Source organism: Tachysurus fulvidraco, chromosome 5, assembly GCF_022655615.1.
Source record: "Tachysurus fulvidraco isolate hzauxx_2018 chromosome 5, HZAU_PFXX_2.0, whole genome shotgun sequence".
Classification (NCBI taxonomy): domain Eukaryota; kingdom Metazoa; phylum Chordata; class Actinopteri; order Siluriformes; family Bagridae; genus Tachysurus; species Tachysurus fulvidraco.
The window spans coordinates 10,929,813-10,956,050 of NC_062522.1; the positions used below are offsets into that span (position 1 = coordinate 10,929,813).

The 26,238-nt window shown below is 39.5% G+C and overlaps 1 protein-coding gene across 1 annotated transcript in view; it reads left to right on the top strand.

The window, feature by feature from the left end:
* The window catches only part of pde4ba (phosphodiesterase 4B, cAMP-specific a), a 144,861-nt gene that overhangs the window by 13,119 nt on the left and 105,504 nt on the right, over positions 1-26,238 (top strand). Inside the window, exons 2-3 of the mRNA XM_027146233.2 lie at positions 9,614-9,694; positions 23,805-24,043. Coding sequence (XP_027002034.1) covers positions 9,653-9,694; positions 23,805-24,043 — 281 coding nt within the window. The 5' untranslated portion in view covers positions 9,614-9,652. The remainder of the gene's footprint in view (positions 1-9,613; positions 9,695-23,804; positions 24,044-26,238) is intronic.

Consider the following 26,238-nt stretch of genomic DNA (forward strand, 5'->3'; position numbering starts at 1 on the left):
ATTTCAAGAGATGGAATATTACTTATCTTTTATAACACATATCATAAAAAATCCTGGGTTATGACTCAGTCCAACTTGCGAGTTATTATTCAATAATTGTTATGACTTAGTGTGGAAATATAACAGGACTGTGTGAAGGGCAGTACTAATAGAGCATCTGGAAATCACGTGTCACTCTGATGGGTTAAACACTGGAGTGACTCTCACTCTGTAGACAAGCTGTGAAAATGTAAGTGAAGAATTGGTTCTGGAAAGTGGAGGCACAGTTGTAGTTTAGCTTCAGGTTCAAAAATTGCAGTTTCTGAACATACTGATATTTGGTGGGCTGTTACATTATAAAATTTGAATAAGTCAAGTCAAGAAGCTTTATTTTCATTCCAACCATATATAGCTGTTGCAGTACATAGTGAAATGAGACAAAGTTCCTCCTGGATCATGGTGCTACATAAAACAAAGACAAGGCAAAGGACTTGTAAGTAGACTTAGCCACATAAAGTGCAACTGTGCAACCTGGTGCAAACAGTGCAGGACAAGACAAACAAGACAGACAAGACAGTGCAGGACAAAAGACAGTGTAGACAATAGGTACAAAAAATACAATACACAAAAGACAAACAGTAACAGAAACAGCGCCGACCGACCAGTGTAAATACTGTATGTGATTACTGAATGTTCAAACAATATTTTGTGCAGTAACATTAGAAAAAACACAGTTTCATAGCAGCAGGTCCTTGGGATAATATATATAAAATTGTGCAAAAAACAGCAAATGACTGAAATATTGTATAGTATGTGCAAAAATGGCTGAATGTTGGACAGTTTGTGCAAAACAGCAGAAAAGTGGGCAAAACAGCATGTAAAAAGTTTGATGGATTGTAAGCAGCATTAAAACGCTTTGTTGTGTCTGTGTGTGTGTTTTATGAGGGTCTATGCAGTCCATACAGACGATGTGTGTGTATGTTGTGCTCAGTACAGTTCAGTTCAGTTATTGAGAAGTCTGATGGCTTGTGGGAAGAAACTATTACACAGTCTGGTCGTGAGGGCCCGAATGCTTCGGTACCTTTTTCCAGACGGCAGGGAGGTGAAGAGTGTGTGTGAGGGGTGTGTGGGGTCATCCACAATGCTGTTGGCTTTGCGGATGCAGCGTGTGGTGCAAGTGTCCATGATAGAGGGAAGAGAGACCCCAATGATCTTCTCTGCTGTCCTCACTATCCCCTGCAGGGTTTTGAGATCCGAGATCGTACAGTTCCCAAACCAGACAGTGATGCAGCTTCTCAGGATGCTCTCAATGGTCCCTCTGTAGAACATGGTCAGGATGGGGGGAGGGAGATGTGCCTTTCTCAGCCTTCGTAGGAAGTAAAGACGCTGCTGGGCTTTCTTGGTAATGGTGCTGGTGTTGAGTGACCAGGTGAGGTTTTCCGCCAGATGAACACCAAGAAATTTGGTGCTCTCGATGATCTCTAGGCTTTTCCCGGTCCGGACTGACTGAGGTCTCCCAGTCAGGAAGTCCAGGATCCAGTTGTAGAGGGAGGTGTTTAGTCTCAGCAGGCTCAGCTTCTCAATCAGGTGCTGAGGGATGATTGTGTTGAATGCTGAACTAAAGTCTATGAACACCATTCGTACATAAGTGTCTTTATTGTCCAGGTGGGTGAGGGATAAGTGGAGGGCTGTGGCAATGGCATCGTCTGTGGAGCGGTTTGGACGATGCGCGAACTGTAGGGGGGTCCAGTGGGGGTGGTAGCTGGGCCTTGATGTGCCTCATGACGAGCTTCTCAAAGCACTTCATAACTATGGGTGTGAGTGCAACAGGACGATAGTCATTGAGGCAGGACACTGTAGACTTCTTTGGGACAGGAACAATGGTGGTGTCAGTAAAGACATCCGCTAGCTGTTCTGCACATTCCCTGAGCACCCTGCCAGGAATGTTATCTGGTCCAGCAGCCTTCCTTGGGTTAACTCTGCATAGAGTTCTCCTCACATCGGCCGAGGATAGACAGAGTATCTGGTCGTCGGAGTAGGGATGGTCTTCCTTGCCGTTATGCTGTTCTGCACCTCAAACCGAGTGTAGAAGTCGTTCAGTGCATCTGGGAGGGAGGCGTCGCTTTCACAAGCAGGTGAAACTGTCTTGTAGTTTGTGATCGCCTGTATTCCCTGCCACATGCTCCAGGTGTCCCCACTGTCTTGGAAGTGGCTGTAGATTGTCTGGGCGTGTGCACGCTTTTCCTCTTTGATGGCTCAGAACAGTTTGGCCCTTGCTGTTCTTAGGGCCGCCCCGTCCCCTGTTCTGAAGGCTAGGTCTCTAATTCTCAGGAGCGCACGCACGTTAGCAGTCATCCACGGCTTCTGGTCGGAGCGTGTGGTGATGGTCTTGGAGACGGTCACGTCATCGATGCACTTGCCGATGTAACTGGTGACTGTTGACATGTACTCCTCCAAGTTGACGGAGTCGCCGTTGGTTTCAGCCTCCCTGAAGATGTTCCAGTCAGTGCACTCAAAGCAGTCCTGAAGAGCAGAGGTGGCTCCTGCTGGCCAGGTTTTCACCTGCTTCAGAACCGGTTTTGAGCGTCTGACGAGTGGTCTGTTGAATAAACTGTACATGTAAGAGTAGATTTAATGGCAAATACTTTTTACTCTGTGTCATGTAAATTTTATGGCTGTAAGAACTCATGCTCTTAAGACGTTTGCTGTATTTTATTAGATTTGTCTTGGATTTGTACATTTGTACTTGGACTTGTCTTGACCTTGGGAATTGACCTCAATTAATGTATTACCTTAATATGGACTTGGTTTCGACTGAAAGTTTGTTTATAAAATTATAGAAATAGTAATGCATGAATTAAGTCTATCAGCTGTACTTGGTCTTGAAGACTTGGTCTCTACATTCAGCCTTGATCTTGATTTTGCCTCGACCTCTTTGAGAAATTGGTTAGTGCAGGTCTTGTTATTGTCCTGGATTTTTACGGTTACAAATAATCTACTTTTATACGATCCACCCTTAATAACAATGATAATAATCTGCTGTTTATTTTGCTCTTTGTACATTTGTTTTTTTGTCGCATTCTGGGAAGAACTACTGATAAATAAATTATGAGGGAAACAAAATAGCCAAAACCATTTATTTTGCTGTTGCTCTTGTTTCTAACTATGAGAATGCAAATAAGAAATGCAAATCTGAACTCTTCAATGTCTGCTGAGAGTTTAAAAGGTTAAGATAGCTCACTTCCCAGACTAATACAACAGTTTAAATTAGCTCTCAGAGAAAAATCCACTCAAGGAAGCCAAGTATATGTCGGCAGTGTAGTTAGAATTGTCAGGTTGATTCGATTGAGAAGTTCTGTACTAGATATTTCACTTTCAAATTTCCTCTCAGAGATCAATAAGGTATATTTTACCTATCTGTCTGTCTGTCTGTCTGTCTGTCTGTCTGTCTGTCTGTCTGTCTGTCTGAGTGGTCAAAGAGAATATTTTTGTGGCTCTGGCTTCCTACAAACACTCGATAGTTTTTAATTCAAATTATCATTATTTTTTTAATTCAAATTATTATTATTAGCTTACCATTTCTAAACTGTTTTATTTGTTTATTATTCATTAACACTGTTGAATTATCATTAAAAGGCGATTTGAAAAGAATAGCAGCATGTCTGACATATAGGTTTACTGTAAATGAATGTGCATGCAAATTAAAGTAATTGTTACAGCATTGTTTATTCTTCTCCACATAATCCACATAATCTACAACAGCTGATTAACAGATTTTGAAAATATACTGTTACGTCTGTTAAACAACTCAGATAATTTATATGGTGAGGTTTTCTGTTAGGAGATGGTTATTTAATATTTATAGAATGAGTCTTCGGTGCACTTTACAAATCAGAAAGTTTTGCACCACAAGTCAGTCTTCAGGACTGAGGAGTTTGTGTTTTTCTGTAGCACAACAAGCTGGGTTTGGTTTTCAAGAGAGAATTAATTAGACAGGCTGGTGAACAACTATCTTATTTCTGTAAGTAAAAAAAAAACATGTAATTACTTAGGGCATTTTTTTATAGGAAATTTATCATCTTCCAGGTAGTGACAGTAACTAATGTTAGTACTTAAGCAGCACACCCTGCATGTTTTTTTTTTTTTTGGCTTTGATTACAGTATGTGGATCTATGCCATACTTTAACTACTAGAATCCTTAATGTATGTTAAGGGAAGCGAAGGGCCGTAAAGTGTTTGAGGATACAACCAGTAAAATCCTCCTTCACCTTCCCCTTCGATTACAAAGTCAAATAATGAAGAGTCCATGACTTACAGAACCCCTAGAACTCATAGGGCCTTTTTAGACCTGGTCACTTCATGTGTTTTCTCTGATCCGATAGCTATCTGATTTGTTAAAACTGTTCCATTTACATTAGGCCACATATATGTGTCTTGGCGAATCGAATATCAATCTGATCTTTCTACTCCCGCCCAAAATGCAAATATATTTCACCTCATTTCTGGGGTAATTGAAATGGAACACGCTTTGGTGTATGCGGTTACTACAAAAAACAGCATTTACTGTTTGCTGCATTTTCGCAGGCGGCAGCAGTGCATTTTAAGACCCAACGAGACGCCTGGGTGAAAGATCAAAGCCAGCACTGGTGGGAAAACATATTTGTTTCTGGCGCGATGCACGACTCGTGAGTCACCTGTGAGTGATGGACTAAAGGTGATGGAGTAAAGGTTTGACGTATGTGGCTTGAACAACCACAAGCATTTACACCTGTCCAGTTTCATCTGAAATGTGTCCCAGACCACCTCCTGAAGTGGTTTGAGTGATCGGATTTATATCCGTCTCGAAACCGTTTCGGAGGGCATTTAGCCCTGGTCTTTTTACGATCGGTTAGCTATCTGATCACAGAAAACACATGAAGTGACCAGGTGTAAAAACCCCCATAATGTCAGACTTAGAGCCGCATTTGTTCCTAAACTCAACATAACCCAATGCTCTGATAGTGTGGATTATTGAGCTAGTGGAGAAGAACAGCAGGGGTAAGGGTTATTAAACGAAATCTAAATGGCCTCACTAGGGGATCCCTGCTTAGCGGCTGTGAAGTCACTTTTGTGTAATTTCAGTGATTATGCCCTCTCAGATTAAACAATGAAAACCCATTAAGCATTACTGTTATTGGCATCGCCACAGAATAAAATTGTAAATGCATTAACATGGCTTTATAATGACAGCAGACAGCTCAAGGGAATGCTCATTATGCGAAGAAGAAGTTAGCCAAACAGAAAGAACTGTACCACCTTTATTATGTTTTATTGGAGAGCAGCCATTAGATTCCTTCAATTCAGATGGTTTGGCTAGCAAAATATTGGTCACTCCAGGAAACTATGTGCTTTAAATCAAGTTTGATTGTCTACTTCACCCAAGAATTATTGAAGAATTCACTACTACATAATTAGCCTTATCTAATGACCTAATTATCTAGCAAGTAATCAGATACAGTATTTGATCAAATTCCATCTGCAGCTTATAGCAAAACTTATTCAACACAAATTATTCATTATTTTGGGAACAAACTTTTATGTTTAATTATGTTGGACTATTCATGTGAGGGAGATTTATATGTGCTGTAAAGTCATTATAGTAAATATAGATGCTATTTACTCTCAGGATTTGTTAACTGTTCTTTACAGTAGAATTCAATATGCAGGTCTGATCCAATAAGATTTCAGAGGACCTCAGAGAAAAAAAAAGATCGATAAATATATTTTCACAGAATCTCAATTAGTGCACATAATGCAGAATCGTTGATTAAAAAAAAACCCCAAAACAAACAAAATGTCAACAGCATGGAGTAAAACATAGGATGGATGGTAAGGATGGCTCTGTGGGGGAAGGGGGGGGGTGATCTTATATTGTCTTGAAAAAAACAACAATAAGATTACTATGGAGGATACTGCTAAGAACTGCAACTGATACGAACACTTGGGCTACGATTGCTAAATGCTTCAATTACTGTGGTAGCTTTATTAGTGCATTTGCCTCAGTCAGTGAAAATTCGATAACTTCAACACAAAACTTTGTTAAAGCTAGAATGAAATTTTTGGTTACATAGTTTTTTGACTACACTTTACATTGATATAGAAGGGAAATTATTAATAGGCACACATGTATAATGGTGGGTTTTTATAAATGGCTACATGTAAAAATGGATGTATATATTTCTGTAAAGCTGCTTTGTGACAATGGCTATTAAAACACTAGACAAATAAAATGTAATTAACTTTAATCCTAACCTGCTAAGCACTACTAGAACATTGCCGTCAGGGACAGGTTCCTCCACGGAGCGGAATCAGACCCAAATGCAGGGATAACATGAAAAAAAAGGGGTTTATTAAGAAAATCAACAAAAGTACAAACACATGGAAAACACTAAAGAAAAGACTAGGCAACTGAGACAGCACAAGACAGCAGGTATATATAGGGAGGGCAATCAGTGAGACACAAGGAACAGGTGTGCAGAGTCGGAACGATTGAGGACTAGGCGGGGCAAACATACATGAGCACAAAACGGAAACTTTAGATCAGGGGTGTCAAACTCTGTAATTATATTTGGCCCGCGAGATCATATCAAATGTGCATTACAGCTGGCTAGCCGCATGCTCCGCTAATACTACAAATCCCAGAATGCCTTGCCTCTGTATTGAGAACAGCAAGCGCCAATCATTCTCTGTTGACAGTCATTAACAACCATGTTACAGTCACATCGGGCAAGTTCAATTCACCCTCAACAAAAACGGCCAAACTAATGATGGACAGTAGGAGCTTTCAAGGCAGGTGGGAGGCAGATTATCTGTTCACGAATATAAGGGACAGATCTGTTTGTCTTGTGTGCTAACGGAGCTAACATGTCTAACCCAAGAATATAACATAAGACAACACTATGAAACGAAACATTATGAGAAGTATAAGGACCTGGACGTAAAGCAGAAGCTCCAGAAGGCGGAGGAGATGAAAAAAAGTCTGGTTTCCCCGCAGACTATGTTCATGAAAGCAAAATCAAAAAGTGAAGCTGCTATAAAGACGAGCGTTTGTTTCCATATGAAAAAGGTTGAACATTACATATCAGTTGCAGTTAATTTTTCAATAAATATTCAGTTTGGCCCGTGACTTTATCTCAGTTTTATATTTTGGCCAACTGTGAATTTGAGTTTGACACCCCTGCTTTAGACACATGGAACAATACATAAAGAAAATCCCTGCTGGAACGTCCCCTGGTGCACAGACAGGAAATAATCCAAGCCATCATTACAACTACACTAAAAATAAGGTTGAATACAAAAAACAACCCACATAAAACAGTATAACAACCAAATCTTTCAAACTGTAAAACATGATGATACTTTAATGATGTGGAGCCGCTTCGCTAATTAAGGCCCATTTTAGAGCTATCTACAAAGTCCAAGTATCTTCTAAAACCTCCCTAACAACCAATAATTGTGAGCTTGTCCTGATAAAATTCAGTGAGCCTGATGAGCTCTGCTTTCTGTACTGTACAGTATGTGTGGAGTTTTCTCCAATCTAGATGAAAGAGAAGTGTGCCTATATTTCATTATAGATTTAATGTACTGTACACGAGAGACACAATAAATTATAAATATCACACCAAAATCCAATTAAATCTTTCTTTTGATGTCGTGACTTTAATGTAATTTATTTACATTGTGTTAATAAAAGTTTTGGGAAATGCCTGTGCATTGCATTATGATGCTTTCAGAAACATCACCAAAGATATGTTATCTTTCAGGTGGCTATTTGGAATTCTGTCTTTGAGGATTTATGACTGAAGTTAAATTATATAGAGTGCTGCCATGCCTTGTGTCCCACAGCAGGCTGTTTATCACTCAAATTCAGTGGCTTAAATTGGATCAAGGCAAGTGCTGGCTTTTACACGATATATGTCCTTCACCATCCCTGGCAGATTTCTAGGCATGTGGAAACTGAAAATGAGAAGCTCTTTTAAGTACTTTTATTATTTTTTGTCAGAAGCTCAGTGAATAAAATCAGGCAGATACAGGTCAAGGGTTTGTTGGTGCTGGATGAGCTGGTCTGAATAATCAGCAAACTGCTGGTGTTAAAACAAAACAAAACAAACAATACCATCCGGTCAGGTGCCGTTCACCTGAAGCCTGAAGATTTAATAAGATGTGTGCTGTGCATTCTGAGATGCTTTTCTGATCACTATGGTTAGAAATAGTGCTTATTTGAGTTCCCATAGTCATCCTGCCAGCTCGACCCAGTCCGGCCATCCTTTCTGACATCTCTCATTAATAAAACATTTTTCCCTATTTATTCACTTGTGTCTAGAGAGTGAAAGTCTTAGGAGTCACTGAGATAATTAGTTTATTTTTTTCCATTCAAGCTCTTAATCTGTATTGGCTGATTGAAAAATTACACGAATAAACAATAAGAAAAAGATGTTACTCTGACTACTTAAAGTCCATAAATTCATAAAGCTGTAATTTCTTAAAGAATATATAATCTGTAAGGCTGTAATAATTTCAATATCATATAAAAAATACGAAGACTTAAAAAAGTGTACTGTCTTTTGAAATATATTCCCCAGATATGGAATCTTTGTTGAAAACCGTATGAAGTCTTGCATTTTTTCTGGTTTTTCAGGACTCCTGAAGTACGTTAGTGAGTCCTGGTGCTGTAACCATAAATCTGTCAATGCTTTCCTTTCTTTGAAACTGGTAATATTTCAGGACTTTGCAATTATATCATTTCTTTTTTGTTTTGTGTGTGTGTGTGTGTGTGTGTGTGTGTGTGTGTGTGTGTGTGTGTGTGTGTGTGTGTGTGTGTGTTTCATTAATAACCTCACTGGAAATAGTGTAATTTGAGAAAAAGAAGTTCCAGTATTTCTATTATTATCTATTATTTCCTTTAGATTTCAGATGTATTTACTAGCATTAACCTTGATTTCATCCTCACATCTGACATTCCATTAGTCTCATTATGCATTATATTACTTCATCTGCCAAATTTTAATGGAGAAGTTTGCTTGTTGTAACTTTGAACATTATAGTGAAGTAGCCAGATGGTCTTTTATTTGGGCAGCATCTATAATTTAGTGAACGAGCCCAGCTTGAAGCAGTTCTGAGCCACCACAGGGTTTGCTCTTATTGATTGTTTCACTCAGACAGAGGCACAGAAATAAGACGTTGTAGAATTAGCTGTATTTGCCTGATCACTTACAAATGCAACCATTAATCCTACATTGTTTTATAACACACAGTAAAAAACTCATGGAGGTGATGTGAGGCAATGAACAGTAAAACATATTATGCTGTAAAAAGGCTTGATTTGTGAGAGAAGGATATTACCAAGAGCGTAATCTAAACATCACGTACTGAGCAAATCAAGACTATTCAAAGTGTCATTACTGCTATAATCTCAGTTATGCAATTTCCTGTTAATTTTACACCGTGGAGTGTCTGAGCTCAGATCAGATAGATTCTGATGAATATACTATAGCTGCTGTGAACGAAATGACTGTTGAAGCTGTCTTTCAGAAGATGACATGCTCTCTCAGCCTTAGACAGCTTGTTAACATAACGCTGTGTCGATTTTTCCCAGGTGTGTCGGAGAAGCTGGTCGAGGAAGACTCCACATAAGATGAGGAAGAGCAGGAGTGTGTTGAGTGTGTCGCCTTGTGAGGTGAGTAAGACATGCTTTATCAAAAGAACAAAGTAATCCTGAATATATGGGGCAGAAAAGAGACTAGGAGAAGCTGTTCCTAGATTTGTATCTGCCTGACAGGGCAAGCTGGATAAAGAGAATCTGTACTGAGCAGGAATGATGTGATCCTCGTCCACTTGGTTTATCTCTCTTTTGTGTCTTTATCACGCTTTCAATCAGAGTCTGCAATCAGACGTCAGTATTGGACAGTGGAAAGAGTCCTGGTACTGAAATAATATGAGATTAGAAATCTGGTAACACTTACAGTAATGTATATGATATCTCACAACTTTTACATAATTATAAGCTTTTCATGAACAAATTAAGACCTCGGGCATAACTACAGACAAAAACACTACTTCTAGAGATTTTTGTTTGCCAGTGGAGTTTATTCCAAAAATTTTTTCTTTAATTATTTTTCTGTTACATTCGATTCTGACTTGAATTCGAGATTTTTCTTTTGTAATATCAACTCGAGCAATGAGGTATTAAATCCTGCACCACTGTCTGACAGATTTATGTAACAATACAACATGGCAAAGTTCAGGTTTCAGGCTGTGAAAACATTAAAAACTTTGTTATTTTTTATGAAGACATCAGAAGAGATATAAGATTAAAGAGAGACACTGCCTGTCATCCGGAAGTTCTATTTTGTGAATACAAATATGAAATTTGGATTATTGATGTAACGTCTGAAATTGTCTGATTATGGTGCAAATACCATACACTGTGTGTGTGTGTGTGTGTCTGTGTGTGTGTTTGTTTGTGTATGTGCATGTTTGTGTGTGTGTGTGTTAGTCAAGCATAACATCGCCCACAGGAACAGAAACCTTCTATTATATATTTGACCTATGTCTCAGTGACTTCCTCAACCTGTTCTCTGTTCTGTAATCTCACACATGATAATGTAAAAGGTAAGAGGCTGAAGGATATTAACAGATCTATCAGTAGACATGTTACATGACAAGTTTCCATTATTCCAGGTTACTCTGCTTAGATATACAGTATCTGAAAGATTTGCTGTTTAGGACAGGTCGTTGGCAGGTTGCCATGGTAACGTGTTCTGATTCCGTATAAGTGGTTTTCTCATTTTTTTTCTCACTTTCTATTAAGTAATTATTGGTTCTAATGAAATCTTGAGCCTGCTGTGGTACTAGACCATATGATAAAGTGTTTTCTTGTGACCAGTGTTATGGCCGTGACATTACTTTTTTTGTGTGATTACTGTATCTTCAAGAGCAACTAAAAAGAGTCTGATGAGGGAACGGACGACTGTTTATATTAATAGTAATTAGAGTATTATAGTATGATGTGCCATACTTATATAGAAAAACAGAATTTTTGGCAACAAAAAGTGTACCACCCTGTTTTTGATAATATTTATATGACAATGTGTCCCAAAGTGATTTATTCCTTAACATTTGGATTGTATACGGATTATACTGTAACTTAATGACTTATCAAATGTTAGATTCATGTTTAATAGCCAAAGCTGAGTTGTTGACTTGTTTGAGCTAAAGTATGGTGGTGTGGTAGCCTACTGGTTAAGTTGTTGGACTACCAATTGGAAGGTTGTGAGTGGTCCACCAGGTCCACCAATTTACCACCAATGGGCCCCTGAGCAAGGCCCTTAAGCCTCCGTTGCTGAGTTGTATAAAATGAGGTAAAATGTAAGTCGTTCTGGATAAGTGTATTATTTTGTCGAACTGGTCAGAAGTTTCCATCCTGCTGCTAATGGAATCTTGAGTATGGGGATTAAATCACCTGCAGAGCTTAATTGTAATTCTATTTGAATAAAAGCATCAATGATTAATTCAAATGTCAAAATTAAACTGGAGGACTGGGTTAAAAAGAAGACCTTTTTAAAAGGTTTTCCTGTATGAATTGTAGTGTAAGTGCATTTTAAAACCCACCGCACTGACATATATGAAATGCCACATCCACACTTTCATTTCCATCATTTGGCAGATGCTCTTATCCAGAGTGACTTTCTTATCTGCTTTGTAGTGTCTGTCAGACTAAAATACTGTTAGAAAGGTATTAGTAGTTAAAATTTAATCAATATGGGCACATTCCCATGTGAAAAAAACCATACACTGTATATGCATTAAACAACTATACACTCCCTGACAAAAGTCTTGTCGCCTATCCAAGTTGTAGGAACAACAAGTTCTTTCTGTCCTAACTGCTAAATAATTAAAAATCAAGGCATTATAAGATTTTATTTTGGTAAAATAAGTATAATCTAGAGGCCTTTGCCTTTCATATACTGTAAGCCACTTCTGATTCCAAATGATCAACTAGAAGTCAAGTTATTATTTGTTGTTACAACAACTTGGATAGGTGACAAGACTTTTGTCAGGGAGTGTATAACGCTTGCACCAGCATTAAAGTATAGCACTTATTGTAAAAGTAATCAAGTGACCAGAGAACTTTGCTTAAGCCAAATGCGACACACAGAGCCAGTGTTTCAGTTCCCACAGGATGAATGTTGGTGTCAGATCATCAACAATCCTCAGTTCTTCATTGACTAATCTACACTCTCTACATGTCTGATATGTTGCTCCCTACATTCCAACAGCCATGCGTCAGTTTTATTAAAGCCCTCCATCATTTGGATGACCTTGTGAATTTATTCCTGTCCACACTGCACAACTGTGGCCACACTCAATGAAAACGGTAGTCTGTCCATTTGCTGATTGTCATCCACCATTTTCAATAGAAACCAAAAGATGCTGATTCATCCAGAGACCATTCATATGTGACTGACACCGATTGCTGCTGTCTAGATGTGGGCGTGTCCGGCGATGCACGCGAATGTGTTCACATTTGCGAATTTGAATTGACTTGGTGCAGTGACTGTCAGTGAGAGTGAAGACGGTACAGCAAAGACGACACACTGCTTCTTCTTCATCTCTAATGATATGATGCATATATACAGTATACTGCTGAAAATTATTTACAAACGCCAAATCTCCCTTCGGTACTGTAGGTTTTATTTTGACGGCAAGAAAACGAATCTGGAATGCTAGTTATGCCACCCACTGAAAATGTTGTTACTATGCCAACCTGCTGCAGGAACACCTACTGACGACTTTATAGTAGAGCGACTGGCAACTTTCAGCCATAAATTAGCTGTGTGTGAAGGTAGCATACTGTAAGTGGGTGAATATGTAAATAAAAACTACACGATAGCAGTGTTTGTTTTTTTTTGTTTTGTTTTTTTACAAATATCTAGCTCTAGACCAGTAACTATGTATGTTAGTTTGTAGAGAACCTGCTTTAACCTCTGCTCTGTTGTGTTCTGCACAGATGTTCACTTTTTTGCCTCTGTCTCGGGAATTTCTTCTCTGGCATCTCGCTTTCTCTCCTTGGCTGATGGTTCATGTTAGCTGCATAACCTGTACTAAGGTCAAAGACAATGTCTGCAGTTGTGTGTGTATGAATACTGAACAAATTCTACATTAGACCTGTACATGATCGAGTGTCTACACATACAGTAAAACCCCAAACACAGCAGTAGTTTAAGACAGTGTAATGTGCTCTAATTCTGCTTTAATGCTAATTCTGTCAGGACCACTTTGTCACAAGGGAATTAGATGATATGCATACGGTTAGTGTTGGCGATATGGTTCTGTTCTGGGCAAGAATCCACGTGCCCATCCATGCGCATGCATGGACAGAGCGGGGAGAGCAGCGACTAGAAAATAGAATAGACCCCCCCTCTAACAGAACCACTAGCATGCATAGTATTGATAAGCTCACTTACACGTTTTTGGAAAGTAATAAATGAATGGATAGATAGATAATCAAATAATTAAAGAGAGAGGGAGGGAGAGAGAGAGAAAAAAATGTGGAGATGTAAGACAACTGGTACAGCGAACACGGGTTCCGGCGTGGTGGAGTCGGGGTTGGAGGAGGGAGTTTAGATCGCGGCAGCGGCGAAGCGGTGAACGACTCTATGAATGGGAATTTAAATGGTCGGGTAATACGGATGTCGTAACCGGATTGGTGCACGTCCTGGACAGCTGATTAACAGCTGATGCACGCTTGACGACGTGGCCTGCCAGAACTAACGCGATGCTTGATTTTAGTTGCAGATTTTGTAGTTGCAACTGCTTTTTACTTGTAAACAGGCAAATGTACCACACTGTCATCCAAACTGTACGGAACTTTAGGTGTTAAACTAATCAGTGTTGTAGTTGGATCTTCGTTGCTTCAGTTCCTCATTGCATAATGAGTTCAGCTTGGTTTTTGCTTTTTATTGATCAGCACAAAGAGTCACACTGAGGAATGATTAAAATTGTGTCACATTGATCGGCTGTGACTAATGTAGTTTTAGCTGCAAAGAGAAAAGTCTGTGCTTCATGAGCAACATTAGTTTGATGACAAAAAAGGTCACACTTTTAGGTGCGTGTGTGTGTGTGTGTGTTCTGGCAGGGAGCTGAGCTGAGCGCACATTTCTCCAGAGACCAGTATCCTTTAGAAGGTCACCTCTGTGTTCACAAGCAGGGAGAGACCTGGACATTTTGAATGGATTACTCAGCCATTTCTCGCTCTCTTGCTCTATGTTTGTCTCTCTCTCTCTCTCTCTCTCTCTCTCTCTCTCTCTCTCTCTCTCTCTCTCTCTCTCTCTCTCTCTCTCTCTCTCTCTCTCTCTCTCTCTCTCTCGCTCTGTGGGTTCATCTGAGGATACAACACTGTAATTGTGACACAGCCTGATGAGAGGGTGTATGTGATGCTCCTCATGCAGTGTGAGCTCACAACCAAGACATGCTGCAGATGATTTAAAAGCTTCCAGCTCTAGCGGAGGCACTGCATTCAAATAAAGTGTGTTACTTTGACATCTCCGACTGTGATCATTTGCAAGGTTACAAAAAAAAATCCAATTAAATATAACAAAGTCATGAATTATACTCAAAGGCAAATTCAAATTTGGCTTCAGTATGAGCAGATTGTAAAAAAGTCCTAGAATGTGCCTAGCTATAATTACAGCAGCAAGACTTAGAAGCTACAAGTCTGGTAATAATCCTATTATATCATGCTATATAACTTTTATTTTGTGCCTCACATATGCTTGAGTACTCTAGGTTACTCAGTACTGTTATCACTATAAGTGACAGAAAAACAACCCAGGCAGAGTGTACTCGTGGGCTTCTCTTTTGTGTGGTTTTTTTTTGGAGAGGACAGAACAAACTGTGAAATATTGAAAGCTCTTTTGAGCCTAGCTCATGCGCATGAGTCATTTAATCACTTCTTTTGCTTAAGGACAATCGTCATCTCTATTCAAACTCTTTTATACAGTCCTTCGAGGTGCACCTAATGCAACGTGACATCAGTTTGATCTGCTTCAGCAGTCTATTCCACTTACACAAAAAAGCAGAGAAATGGAGGTCTAAACATGGTCACTGAATGGTTTTAATGTCCGTAATGTCTGCTATTACAAGGATATTTTGTAGACCGTGTTAGAGTTATGATGTTGCTCTTGACTCCAGCGATGAGGTGCAAAGTGGGAATGTGTAGGTGGGTGCATTCATGACTGGAGCATCTCTCCAGCTCTGGATGTGCTGCAGGAGTATATGTTGTGTGTCAGGTGTTTTTATGTAGATAAGCATTCGTGTCACTCAGCACCGTTTTGTTCATTGTTACATGCAAACTGCAGCTCGTTTCTTTGTCATCTGTGTGGCTTAAAGTTCACATTTATCCTTTTTGTTCTCCTGTAATTTTTCATAGCAAATGTGAACGTACAGAGATCAGCATTATGTGCATTCTCATTTTTCTCAGAGAGAATGAAAAAAGGACTTGTGACCTTTAGTGATACAGGGTGTTAAAGGCTGCGGTAAAAGATGTGTTCAGCACTGTAATGCTGATCATTGCTTCATAAATGAAAAATTTGTCCTCTTACATAACAGGTGCTTATATGGATGGTTTATTGTAGTTCTGTATTTTCTATTGTTAGGGAAAAAGATTTTCTTCAATTTGGAAAATTGATAATACTGCAATAAATGACTCTTCAGTCACAGATATGAAAATGAGACTAGCTCTGAGGAGACCTACCTTAAGAGTATGGATATTTGTCTTCATATAGATGATTGAAATGTTTGATATTAATATAGAAACATTTTTTCCCCTCACAGATTTAATTATTCATTCAGCTGAGCTAACCTGACAAGATTTCTAATACATTTTTTTAAGCTTCATTGAGAATATTATTTCTTCTTTGAAATTGAAACCTTGGAAATATAAAGTTGATGTGAATTAATATTTTTTACAGAACACTGAATATACAATATCTTTTCTATCATATTCTCACTTTCTCATTTGATTGGCGGCCACTCCTGCCAATCATTGTGCAGTTCTTTTAAATCAACAGGGGAATGATGACATTGTAGATATTGAGAGAGACATTTTAGCGCATAAATTACAGTCACAAGATTGTCCACTAATATCAGCTCAGGAACATCAGGATACAGAGTTATCTTTTTTAGCTTGACTCATTAATCATGTTTTTTTTTTTTCATTTCTAACAAAAAAATTGTACCTTTGGAAATCACAGAATTGTTAGATAGTATAACCTTCCAAGGTCTTTAAACGATAATATCCTATGTTCAAACTAACTAGTTAGCTACTATGACAAGTAAGACTTGCTTAAGACTAATATAAGCTAACCTGATAGCCTGTTTCTATGGATTTGAAGTCATATACAGTATATTCTTCATTTCTTAAGCTAGTCAGCTACCCTCAATGAGCTAAACTGATAGGTTTCCTGGGGGGAAAGGTTAATAATATTAACTGCTAAAACTAACTAGTTAGCTAATACGAGCTAACCTGATAGAATGACTGTGTGGATTGTAAGTCATATTCATATATATTTAGATTTACTACTAAAGCTAGCCAGCTATTTATTTGCACATTTTCTTTAGTGCTATTCTGCACTTTTTACAATTCTTATTGTTTATTATCCTCTTACTTTGCACAAATGCTCAATTACTAAATGTATACTGGTTTGCACTATTTTGTGAATCTGTCCTGTACAGTTTTTTATTGTCTATCTGCACTGTTTTTTGTCTTGCACAAGGTTGAACACGATGCACTTTATGTAGCTAGGACAACTTACTTTAAGTCCTTAGCTCTGTGTTGTTTTATGTAGCTTTATATCATTTTATTTAGCACCATGGCCTGGAGAAATGTTATTTTATTTCACTATGTACTTTGACAGCTATATATAGATGAAATGACAATAAAAGCTTCTTGACTTGACTTGAGTATACCTACAGTACCATGAGCTAACCTGGCAGATTTCCTGAGAGGATTATGATTGCATCTAGTTAGCTAATGCAAGGTAACCCAGCAGGATTTCTGAATCTTTTAAGTCATATTCATATATTCAGGGCTGTCAAGTGTCACGCATTGAGAGTGACAGTCACTCATTTGGGTCTTTTATCACGCTCTCCTGCCACACATCGTGTTTCTCACACAGAAAAACTGTTTGACTACTTATCATATATTTAATATGCCGCAGCGCCCAAAATGTATCAGTCTGCACCGCTGTCTCTGTGGAACCGGGCAGGAATCAAGCGCGTCTTCCCTGGAGTTCTTAATCGAGCCTGACACTTTAAGATTTAATGCAACCAATGAAAAAACACACACACACAACCAAAAATTAATAAACGGAAATTAAACAAATACTTTGTATTTGGTTAAATTGTGGTCGGTGATCCTTACCAAACACAACACCCTCATTATAGTGTTTTTATATTTAAGGTTTATTTTATTTATTTATTTTTATTTATTTATTTTTCTTCACTTCAACTACTAGTCGGCTAGCTAACCCGAGATTTAACCTGAGAGTAATTTTAAGACTTGTTGAGCTCAGATGAGCTAACCTGGCAGGATTCCTGAGAGGATTTTCCCCTGTGCAACATTCAGGCAGCAAAGTGTGCTGATAAAAGCTGTCTCATTTACATAGCAGAAATGTGTGTTTATGTTTGTCTGGTGTCCACAGATGCCACAGATATAGAAGGCACTTCATCAGCGTCTGTGGCTTTAGTTATATGGCAGACCTTAAGTGTACATTTCTTCTGTGGCAGTTGTCTCGATGGTTTTGACGGTGTCCTATTGGGCAACGGTCTCGGTGGCTTCAATGCTTTTCTCTGCAGCAGCTGTTTTGAAGGCTTAAACAGTGTCCTGACATTGTTTTTTGATGCAGCTATTTTACCAGCTTCAACAATGTCTTTTGAGGCAGCTGTCTCGACAGCTTCAATAGTGTCTTCTGTGGCAGCGGTCTTGAGGACCCCAAAGAGTCCTCTGAGGTACCTCTCTCGGCAGCTTCGATAGCGTCTTTTGTGGCAGCTGTCTCGACGGCCCAAACAATATCTTCTCTGACAGCTGTTTCAATGACCCCAAGAGTTTCCACTGAGGCAGCTGTCTCGACAGCCCAAACAATGTCTTCTGTGGCAGTTGTCTTCATGGTTTTGACTGTGTCCTCTTAGGCAACTGTCTCGGTGGCTTCAACGCTTTTCTCTGCAGCAGCTGTATTGAAGGCTTGGACAGTGTCCTTTGAAGCAGCTGCCTCAAAAGTTTGGACAATGTCCTCTGATTGAGACGTCTGAACAGCTGTGGTGTTCTTCTTGTAGTATGGAGGCTGTCTGGCGTTAAACTGCTGGCCGAACATCCTCTGAAGGTGAGCCTTTCGTTCTTCTGTTTGTTGAGCCAGTCCCACATAAACTTCTTGCTTCCTGCCCCGCATCCTGCCATTATCTGGTTCATGGCATTCGTGACATCTTGGGACAAGGTGTGGCTCACGAAGCCGAATCCCTTGGAGCGTCCATTTTCTTTTATCACCTGTAGGAGGCAGGACCGTGAAGAACAATGAGCACAGAGGAAGCTTTTCACACAGTAAGGGCAAGTGGATACAGATTTGTGACAATATAATAGAATATAATATATAGAACTTAGTTGCAAGTGACCTTTGTGCTTATGATGGTAACAAATAGTGTGAACCATTCGTGTCATCAGTTGTGTTGTCCAGATTCTTCACTAGCCTTGTGCATCTCAGCTTTGCGTGCTTCAGCCTTTCCTGCCTCAGGCTCGTATTCCTCGTGAGACTTAAAGTACTCAATGGTGCTTCAAATCTCTTAGAGTCAGTATTCTAGTCTTTATCTTTTAGAAGTTATATCTTTGGCACCAAATTTACCACCTGGTGTTGACTGAAATACCCTCATTCCACCAAACAGAACCTCTGTTTCAACAATTTAAAGAGTTCAAAAAAATCTTAAATGCAATTAATTAAAGCAGAATGTAAAAAGACATGACATTTGAACCCTGGTGGGTAAAAACATATTTATTTACATGTGGCTTATACTTGTCGGCGGTTTATCAGTTTTTTATTGATCCGCTCTATGTCGCTGACTTTAAACTTCTATCTGTCTGTCTGTCTGTCTGTCTGTCTGTCTGTTTGTCTGTCTGTCTGTCTGTCATGATGAACTTTATCTAAAGTTTATTAGTGAACTTGTGAGTGTTGCAGTGCAGTAGCATGTAGTATTGTTCTGTGGGTTTGTTGTGACATGTCAAGAAAGAACATTTGTATTATTTGTATTAATATTATTTTTTTTTGAATACATCAGATAATTATCTTTTCAGAACTAAAGTGCAAATGATATGGAGCAGAATTTCGATTACTTATTATTCTTCACTATTGTGACTACTGGAAAATATTTCAGTATTGGCAGCCAGCCTTTCCAGGGCTTTGTGATTTTTTCTGGTCCTTCACGAAAAATTAGAAGACTTGTGTCTCCCTCTAGTGATGAAACGTGGTGGTGCATTTGTGAATTTTCAATGAAAAGGTATAAAGTGTGGTCCAAAAGTGCCCAGTGAAAATAATTCAGCTGTGCTTTCTGCTTTCTATATATAGTGCATAATCTTAGATATTAAATGTTAATTATACTGATATTCATATTATTTGATTTAGATATTGCAATATTCTGAAATCTGGTTATTTCAGAATATTCATTCATTCATTCATTTTCTACCGCTTATCCGAACTTCTCGGGTCACTTCAGGCGTCATCGGGCATCAAGGCAGGATACACCCTGCACGGAGTGCCAACCCATCACAGGGCACACTCACTCTTATTCACTCACGCAATCACACACTACGGACAATTTTCCAGAGATGCCAATCAACCTACCATGCATGTCTTTGGACCGGGGGAGGAAACCAGAGTACCCGTAGGAAACCCCCAAGGCACGGGGAGAACATGCAAACTGCACACACACAAGGCGGAGACGGGAATCAAACCCCCAAACCTGGAGGTGTGAGGCAAACGTGCTAACCACTAAGCCACCGTGTCCCCCTATTATTCCAGAATATAAAAAATAAAAATAACAGATTTTCATTTTGGTCTCAGACCTATTAGTGCATCATCTAAAATGTATATTGCTGCATTTATATCTCAGTTAAACGAGACGTGATAATATCGCTGACTGGACCTGGAACATTAGCTGAATTTCTCAAAGTTTAGTTTATCACTTGTTAGAGACAGGCTGTCGTGTCACATACAGAAACCATTGCAAGTGTTAGATATTACACAAGGTTTAGATATTAATCCAGTAGATTCTGTAAAGCAGCCAAGCAGGATATTAAAATGATATAAGTCAATATTCTCAATGACTGATTCAAATTCTGGTAGAAATGAATGAAATTTAAATCCGGTCAGCTGGACTTGTTACCTTTCATCCAAAATACTGAGAATATTAAACGTCTTAAACGTGAAACCCTTTTACTCAGCTCATCTCCATAATTTATTTGACACATAGTATGCTTATAAATATCTTATAGGTATTAAATTGAAACAAAACTAAGATTTATGAAGGCACAGAATTATCAGGCAAAGAGAAGCTTCTCTCTTGTTAGTTTGTAATGTTCTTGCTGTTATGTTCACTCATCTTTCAGACAAATTATTGTTGTTTTTTATTAAATAGGCACAGACTAAATGTGGAAAATGTTCATTTAAAGCTCACTTAACATTAGTATTATTCAAGTCAAGTTTCAAGTGTCATGAAATTAAATTTTTCGCACATCCCTAAATATGGTTATATAAAAAATTATTAGTTAAATAATAAACTATACATTTTTTGGAATCTAGCCACAGGGTTTGCAAGCCAGTGACGTCTGTGCCGGTACCAAGCCTGGATAAATAGAGTGTGTTATGTCAGAAAGGGCATCCGGAGTAAAACATGTCAGCTTTAAACATGCAAATCGTCAGTGGGAATTCCATATCGGATCAGTTGAGGTTAACAACGACAGCAACCGGCACTGTTGACCTACAGGGTGCTGGCGGAAATTGGACAACTGTTGGACGAGGAAGGAGAGGAGGGAGAAGGTTTCTTAGACAGAGAGAGAGAGAGAGGAGGAAAGGCAAGTGAATACTGTAGGTACGAGAATATAGGGAATCTTAACGTTGGTACAACGACAGGGAAAGGTAGAGAGCTGGTGAACATAATGGAGAGAATAAAGGTGGATATATTGTGTGTGCAGGAGACCAGGTGGAAGGGGAGCAAAGAATGTAGTATTGTTAGGGGATACAAACTGTTTTATTATGGTGTGGATAGGAAGAGAAATGGGGTAGAAGTGATCCTGAAGGATGAGCTGGTGTGGAATGTTTTAGAGGTGAAAAGAGTGTGTCAAACAGGGTAATCAGTTTAAAGTTAGAAGTAAAGGGGTGATGTTGAATGTCGTCAGTGGTTATGCTCCACAAGTAGGCTGTGAGAAGGAGAGATTCTTTAGTGAGTTAGATGAGGTGATAGAGGGTTTATTCCCTGATGGGAGAGAGTGATTGGAGCAGACTTTAACGGGCATGTTGGTGAGGGGAACAGAGGTGATGAGGAGGTGATGGGCATGTTTAGTGTTAAGGAAAGGAACCTAGAAGGACAGATGGTGGTGGACTAAGCGGATGAAAACGATTGTAGTTAACACTTATTTACAGAAGACAGAGGAACATAGAGTTACATATAAGAGTAGAGGTAGGAGTACGCAGGCAGATTAAATTCTATGTAGACAAGGCAGTCTGAGAGAGATTAGTGACAGAAAAAAGAGGAGAAGAAAGATAGAAAATAAGACCAAATGATGGAAGTTGAAAAAGGAAGAATGTTGTGAGGAATTTAGACAGAAGCTGAGACAGGCTTTGGTTGGTCAGGAAGAGCAGAGTGACGAGGAACGTGGCAAAGGCCAAACAGAAAGCATATGATGAGTTGTATGCCAGGTTAAACACGAGGGAAGGCAAGTAGAACCTGTACAGATTAGCGAGACAGAGAGACAGAGATGGGAAGGATGTGCAACAGATAAGCATGATCAAGAATAGAGATTGAAAGGTGCTAAAATGTGAGGAGAGTGTGCAGAGAAGATGGGAGGAGTATTTTGAGGAACTGATGAATGGGGAAAATGTAATGTAGAGCTGGAAATAGCAAAGATTAGAAAGGAGTAGGTGTGGAAGGCTCTGAGGTGAATCAAGAGTGGAAAGGCTGTTGGTCCAGATGAAACAGCTGTGGATGTATGGAAGTGTCTAGGTGGGACAGCGGTGGAGTTTCTATCTAGATTGTTTAACAGTATTAGAGAGAGTGAGAAGATGGCATTGAGGTGTAGAGGAGAAGTGTTGTAGTGCCGAGCTTTAAGAACAAGGGTGATGTGCAGAGTTGTAGCAACTACAGAGGTATAAAGTTAATGAGGCACACAATGAAACTATGGGAAAGAGTAGTGGAAGCTAGGCTAAGAAAGCAAGTGGATATTTGTAAGCAGCAGTATGGCTTCATGCCCAGAAAGAGCACTGCTGATGGAATTTTTGCTTTGAGAATGTTAATGGAGAAGTACAGAGATGGTCAGAAGGAGCTGCACTGCGTCTCTGTGGATTTAAAGAAAGCGTATGACAGGGTGCCGAGAGAGGAGCTACTGTATGGTAGTGTAGGAGGATGTCAGGAGTGGAAGAGAAGTACATCAGAGTAGTTCAGGATATGTATGAGAGGAGTATGACAGCAGTGAGATGTGCTGTAGGTCAGACAGAGGAGTTCAAGGTGGAGGTGGGGCTACATCAAGGATGTATGCTATGGTGATGGACAGGTTGACAGATGAAGTCAGACAGTGATTTCCGTGGACAATGATGTTTGCGGATGACATTGTGATCTGTACTGAGAGTAGAGAGCAGGTGGAGACACCTGGAAAGGTGGAGGTCTGCTCTGAAGAGGAATGAAAGTCAGTAGTAGTAAGACAGAATACATGTGAATGAACAAGAAGGAGGAAAGTAGAACAGTGAGGTTACAGGGGTCTGAGGTCAAGAAGGTGCACGAGTTTAAGTATTTGGGGACAACCATACAGTGTGACAGGGAGTGTGGAAAAGAGGTGAAGAGGCGGGTGCAGGCGGGTTGGAGTGGGTAGATACAATTGTCAGGAGTGCTGTTTGACTGAAGAGTGTCAGCAAGAATCAAAGGAAAGGTGTAAAAGAAAGTAGTGAGAGCAGCTCTTCTATATGGGTCACAGACTGTAGAAGTGAGGAAAAGACATGAGGCAGAGATGGAGGTAGCAGAGATGAGGAGGTTGATGTTCTCTTTAGGAGTGACGAGGATGGACAGGATTAGGAACGAGCACATCACAAGGACAGCTCAGATTAGCTGTTTTGTGGACAAGGTCAGAGAGGATAGATTGAGATGGTTTGGACATGTACGGAGGAGGGAGATGGTTATATTGGTAGAAGGATGTTGGAGATGGAGCTGCCAGGTAAGAGGTCAAGAGGAAGGCCAAAGAGGAGATATATGGATGTGTTAAATGAGGACATGAAGGTAACTGGTGTGAGAGAAGAGGATGCTGAGGAGAGAGTTAGGTGGAAACAGATGATTTGATGTGGCAAATCCTAACGGGAAAAGCTGAAAGTAGTAGTAGAAAAAAAGTAGAAATGCTTTTATAAAACACCTAAATATGTATTTTATTATGTAAACACTCAAATGTTACAGGTGAAAATCCTGCAATTGATTTATTATTAAAAAAAATCGGATCCTAAGTAACTTGCACTCTGTGTTTGTGTCTCTGTGTGTCTCTATAGGACAGTAAAGACCCTCCAGACTGTACTCTCAGTGAGTCCTTCACATCTCCAGCTTGTACTCTCGGAGTGGACCTGCGCCGCGGGCGACGTCGTTTCTCAGGAAACCTGCAGCTGCCCCCGCTGTCATGGCGACAGACAGAGAGGTCACGGACCCCTGATGAGGAGATAATCTGTCGTCCGACCACGTTACCCTTCATCAGGCCGCCCCGCATCGACATCACGCCTGTGGACTCAGAATGGTGAGGCTTTGTTTAAAACACGTGTCAGTTTTTTCAGTTCTGTAATGAAGCTGGATTTGATGTAGCTGAAACAAAATATGAAATGCGTCACCCTCAGGGACCTACTTTCATGCATGTGTTGGCATAATTTAGTTGTAGAACATCAGTATATTGCTATTTGGTTGAGGAGTAATGTAATGTAAAGATATGTTCTGTCATCGCACAATCACAGACTTTTAAGGGCTCCGGTGTGAATATTTTATCACAATAACAATTGTGTTACACTGTACCAGGTTTCATTGGGCCCCTATGTTTAATTTACTGGAAACTAGTATGAAGTTACACCAAATGCTTAAGACAGACCCTTCATCTAAAAGCTTTTCTACAGTGATTTCTGTTGTTGCCCCTTGTAAACATATTGCTTTTTTTTGTCCTTAGAGGGCAGCACTGGGATAACCTGTAGAGTCATTTAGAGTCTTTTCCTGTTTGTTTAGTAATACGTTTTCCTCAGAACAGTAACAGAACAGAACAGTTGTCTTCCACAGACAATGAGATAAAGAGGCAGTGTTCACTTTGTGCACATATACATGCCATTAAAAGCGTTATACGGCTTGATGGAAAAGAGATTTTACAGTTACGTGACAGTGAATGCAGCGGTCATTGAAGGATCACCTAATGCGAATGCGACACGGGGCATTTATTTTGCATTAGTGTAATTCATGTGAAGTAATGATTTGCTATCTATTGTAAATGCATTGTAATTGGAGTGCTAATGGTTTGAGAGATGGACCCCCCCACACACACACCACCACCACCACATATTTGTCCTCTGCCCTGCTGTATTACATTCTGTAATGGTTTCACTTGTCAAAGCTGCGCATTAATGCATTTCGTATCAGGAACAAAAGCTTCTGTAGAGACAAAAAATGTGTAGCACGATTATTTTAGTTCTAGGTTGCAGCTGGGATTGACTGTGGTTATTGCCCCAAGTGGGTTGTGGGGGGGACATTTATAGAGCATCCATAAGCAATGAGACTAAAGGAGTACAGCTGCTATTTTTAAGCCATAATCAGGATTTTGTGAACAAGCTATTGGTTAACAGTTGCAGTATATAATATAGACCACAGCTTATATTTTCTTGTTCCAGCTCTGCAGACTTAGAACAGTGGCCGGATGGATTTATAGTGTAGTGATGAGTGGATAGCGGATATAAGGGTGGATGGATAGTGGAATGATAGTGAATAAATGGATGGATGAGCAGATGGAAGGATACATGTTTGGATGGATGGATGGATGGATGGATGGATGGATGGTGTTTAATGGATAGATAGTGAATGCATGGATGTGTAGTGAGTGGACATGTGAGTGGATGGTTAGATAGCCTGGTGGTTAAGGTGTTGGCTTACTGATCGGAAGCTTATGAGTTAGAATCCCAGGTCCGCCAAGCTGCCACTTAACCCTTAATCGCTTAGGCCCTTGGCCCTCCATTGCTCAGTTGTATAAATTGAAATAAAATGTAAGTCACTCTGTATAAAGGTGTCTGCTAAAGGCCAGAAATAGAAATGTAAATAAATGCTGTGTGTTAGATAAATGTATAATGCATTGGCTGGATGGATAAATATAAAGAGTAGAAATGAAAGGATGCTGGATGAATAGATGGTTGTTTTGTATCTTAACTGCTCAGCCCAAGCCCAGTGAATGGAAAGAGTGGTGACATTAGTGCCACTGCTATGGCTACCATGACATTTGTGACTGTTCACCTAACCTGAACCTCACTTCAGTCTTTCAATTCCATATATTTCATGAACTAAAAACAAGATTACATTCACAGTGGAACTAAATGGCAGCACTAGAGGACAGTAAGTCAGTACTAGTAACACAGGATTGTCAAAAAGCTTTGACTGGGTCTGCTTTCTACAGCAAACTGAACCAGGATTAACATGTAAAAGATTACTGTAATACTGTAGTATTAAACCATTCTGTTTTCCATGTGTTGTATACAGTATGTACAGTTACCACATTGTTTCAGGGTTTGTGCAAAGATATGATGTAAAACATACTTATTTATAGTTATAGGTCGGTTGTTGAATTCTGCAAGCTTAAAATAGGTGAGTGTATAACACAAAACTATAAATACAACTGTTACTATAGTAATACAGGTCTTAGGCAGGAGAGAATGATTTACCAAAGTTGCCTCTATGTATTATTACCCATTT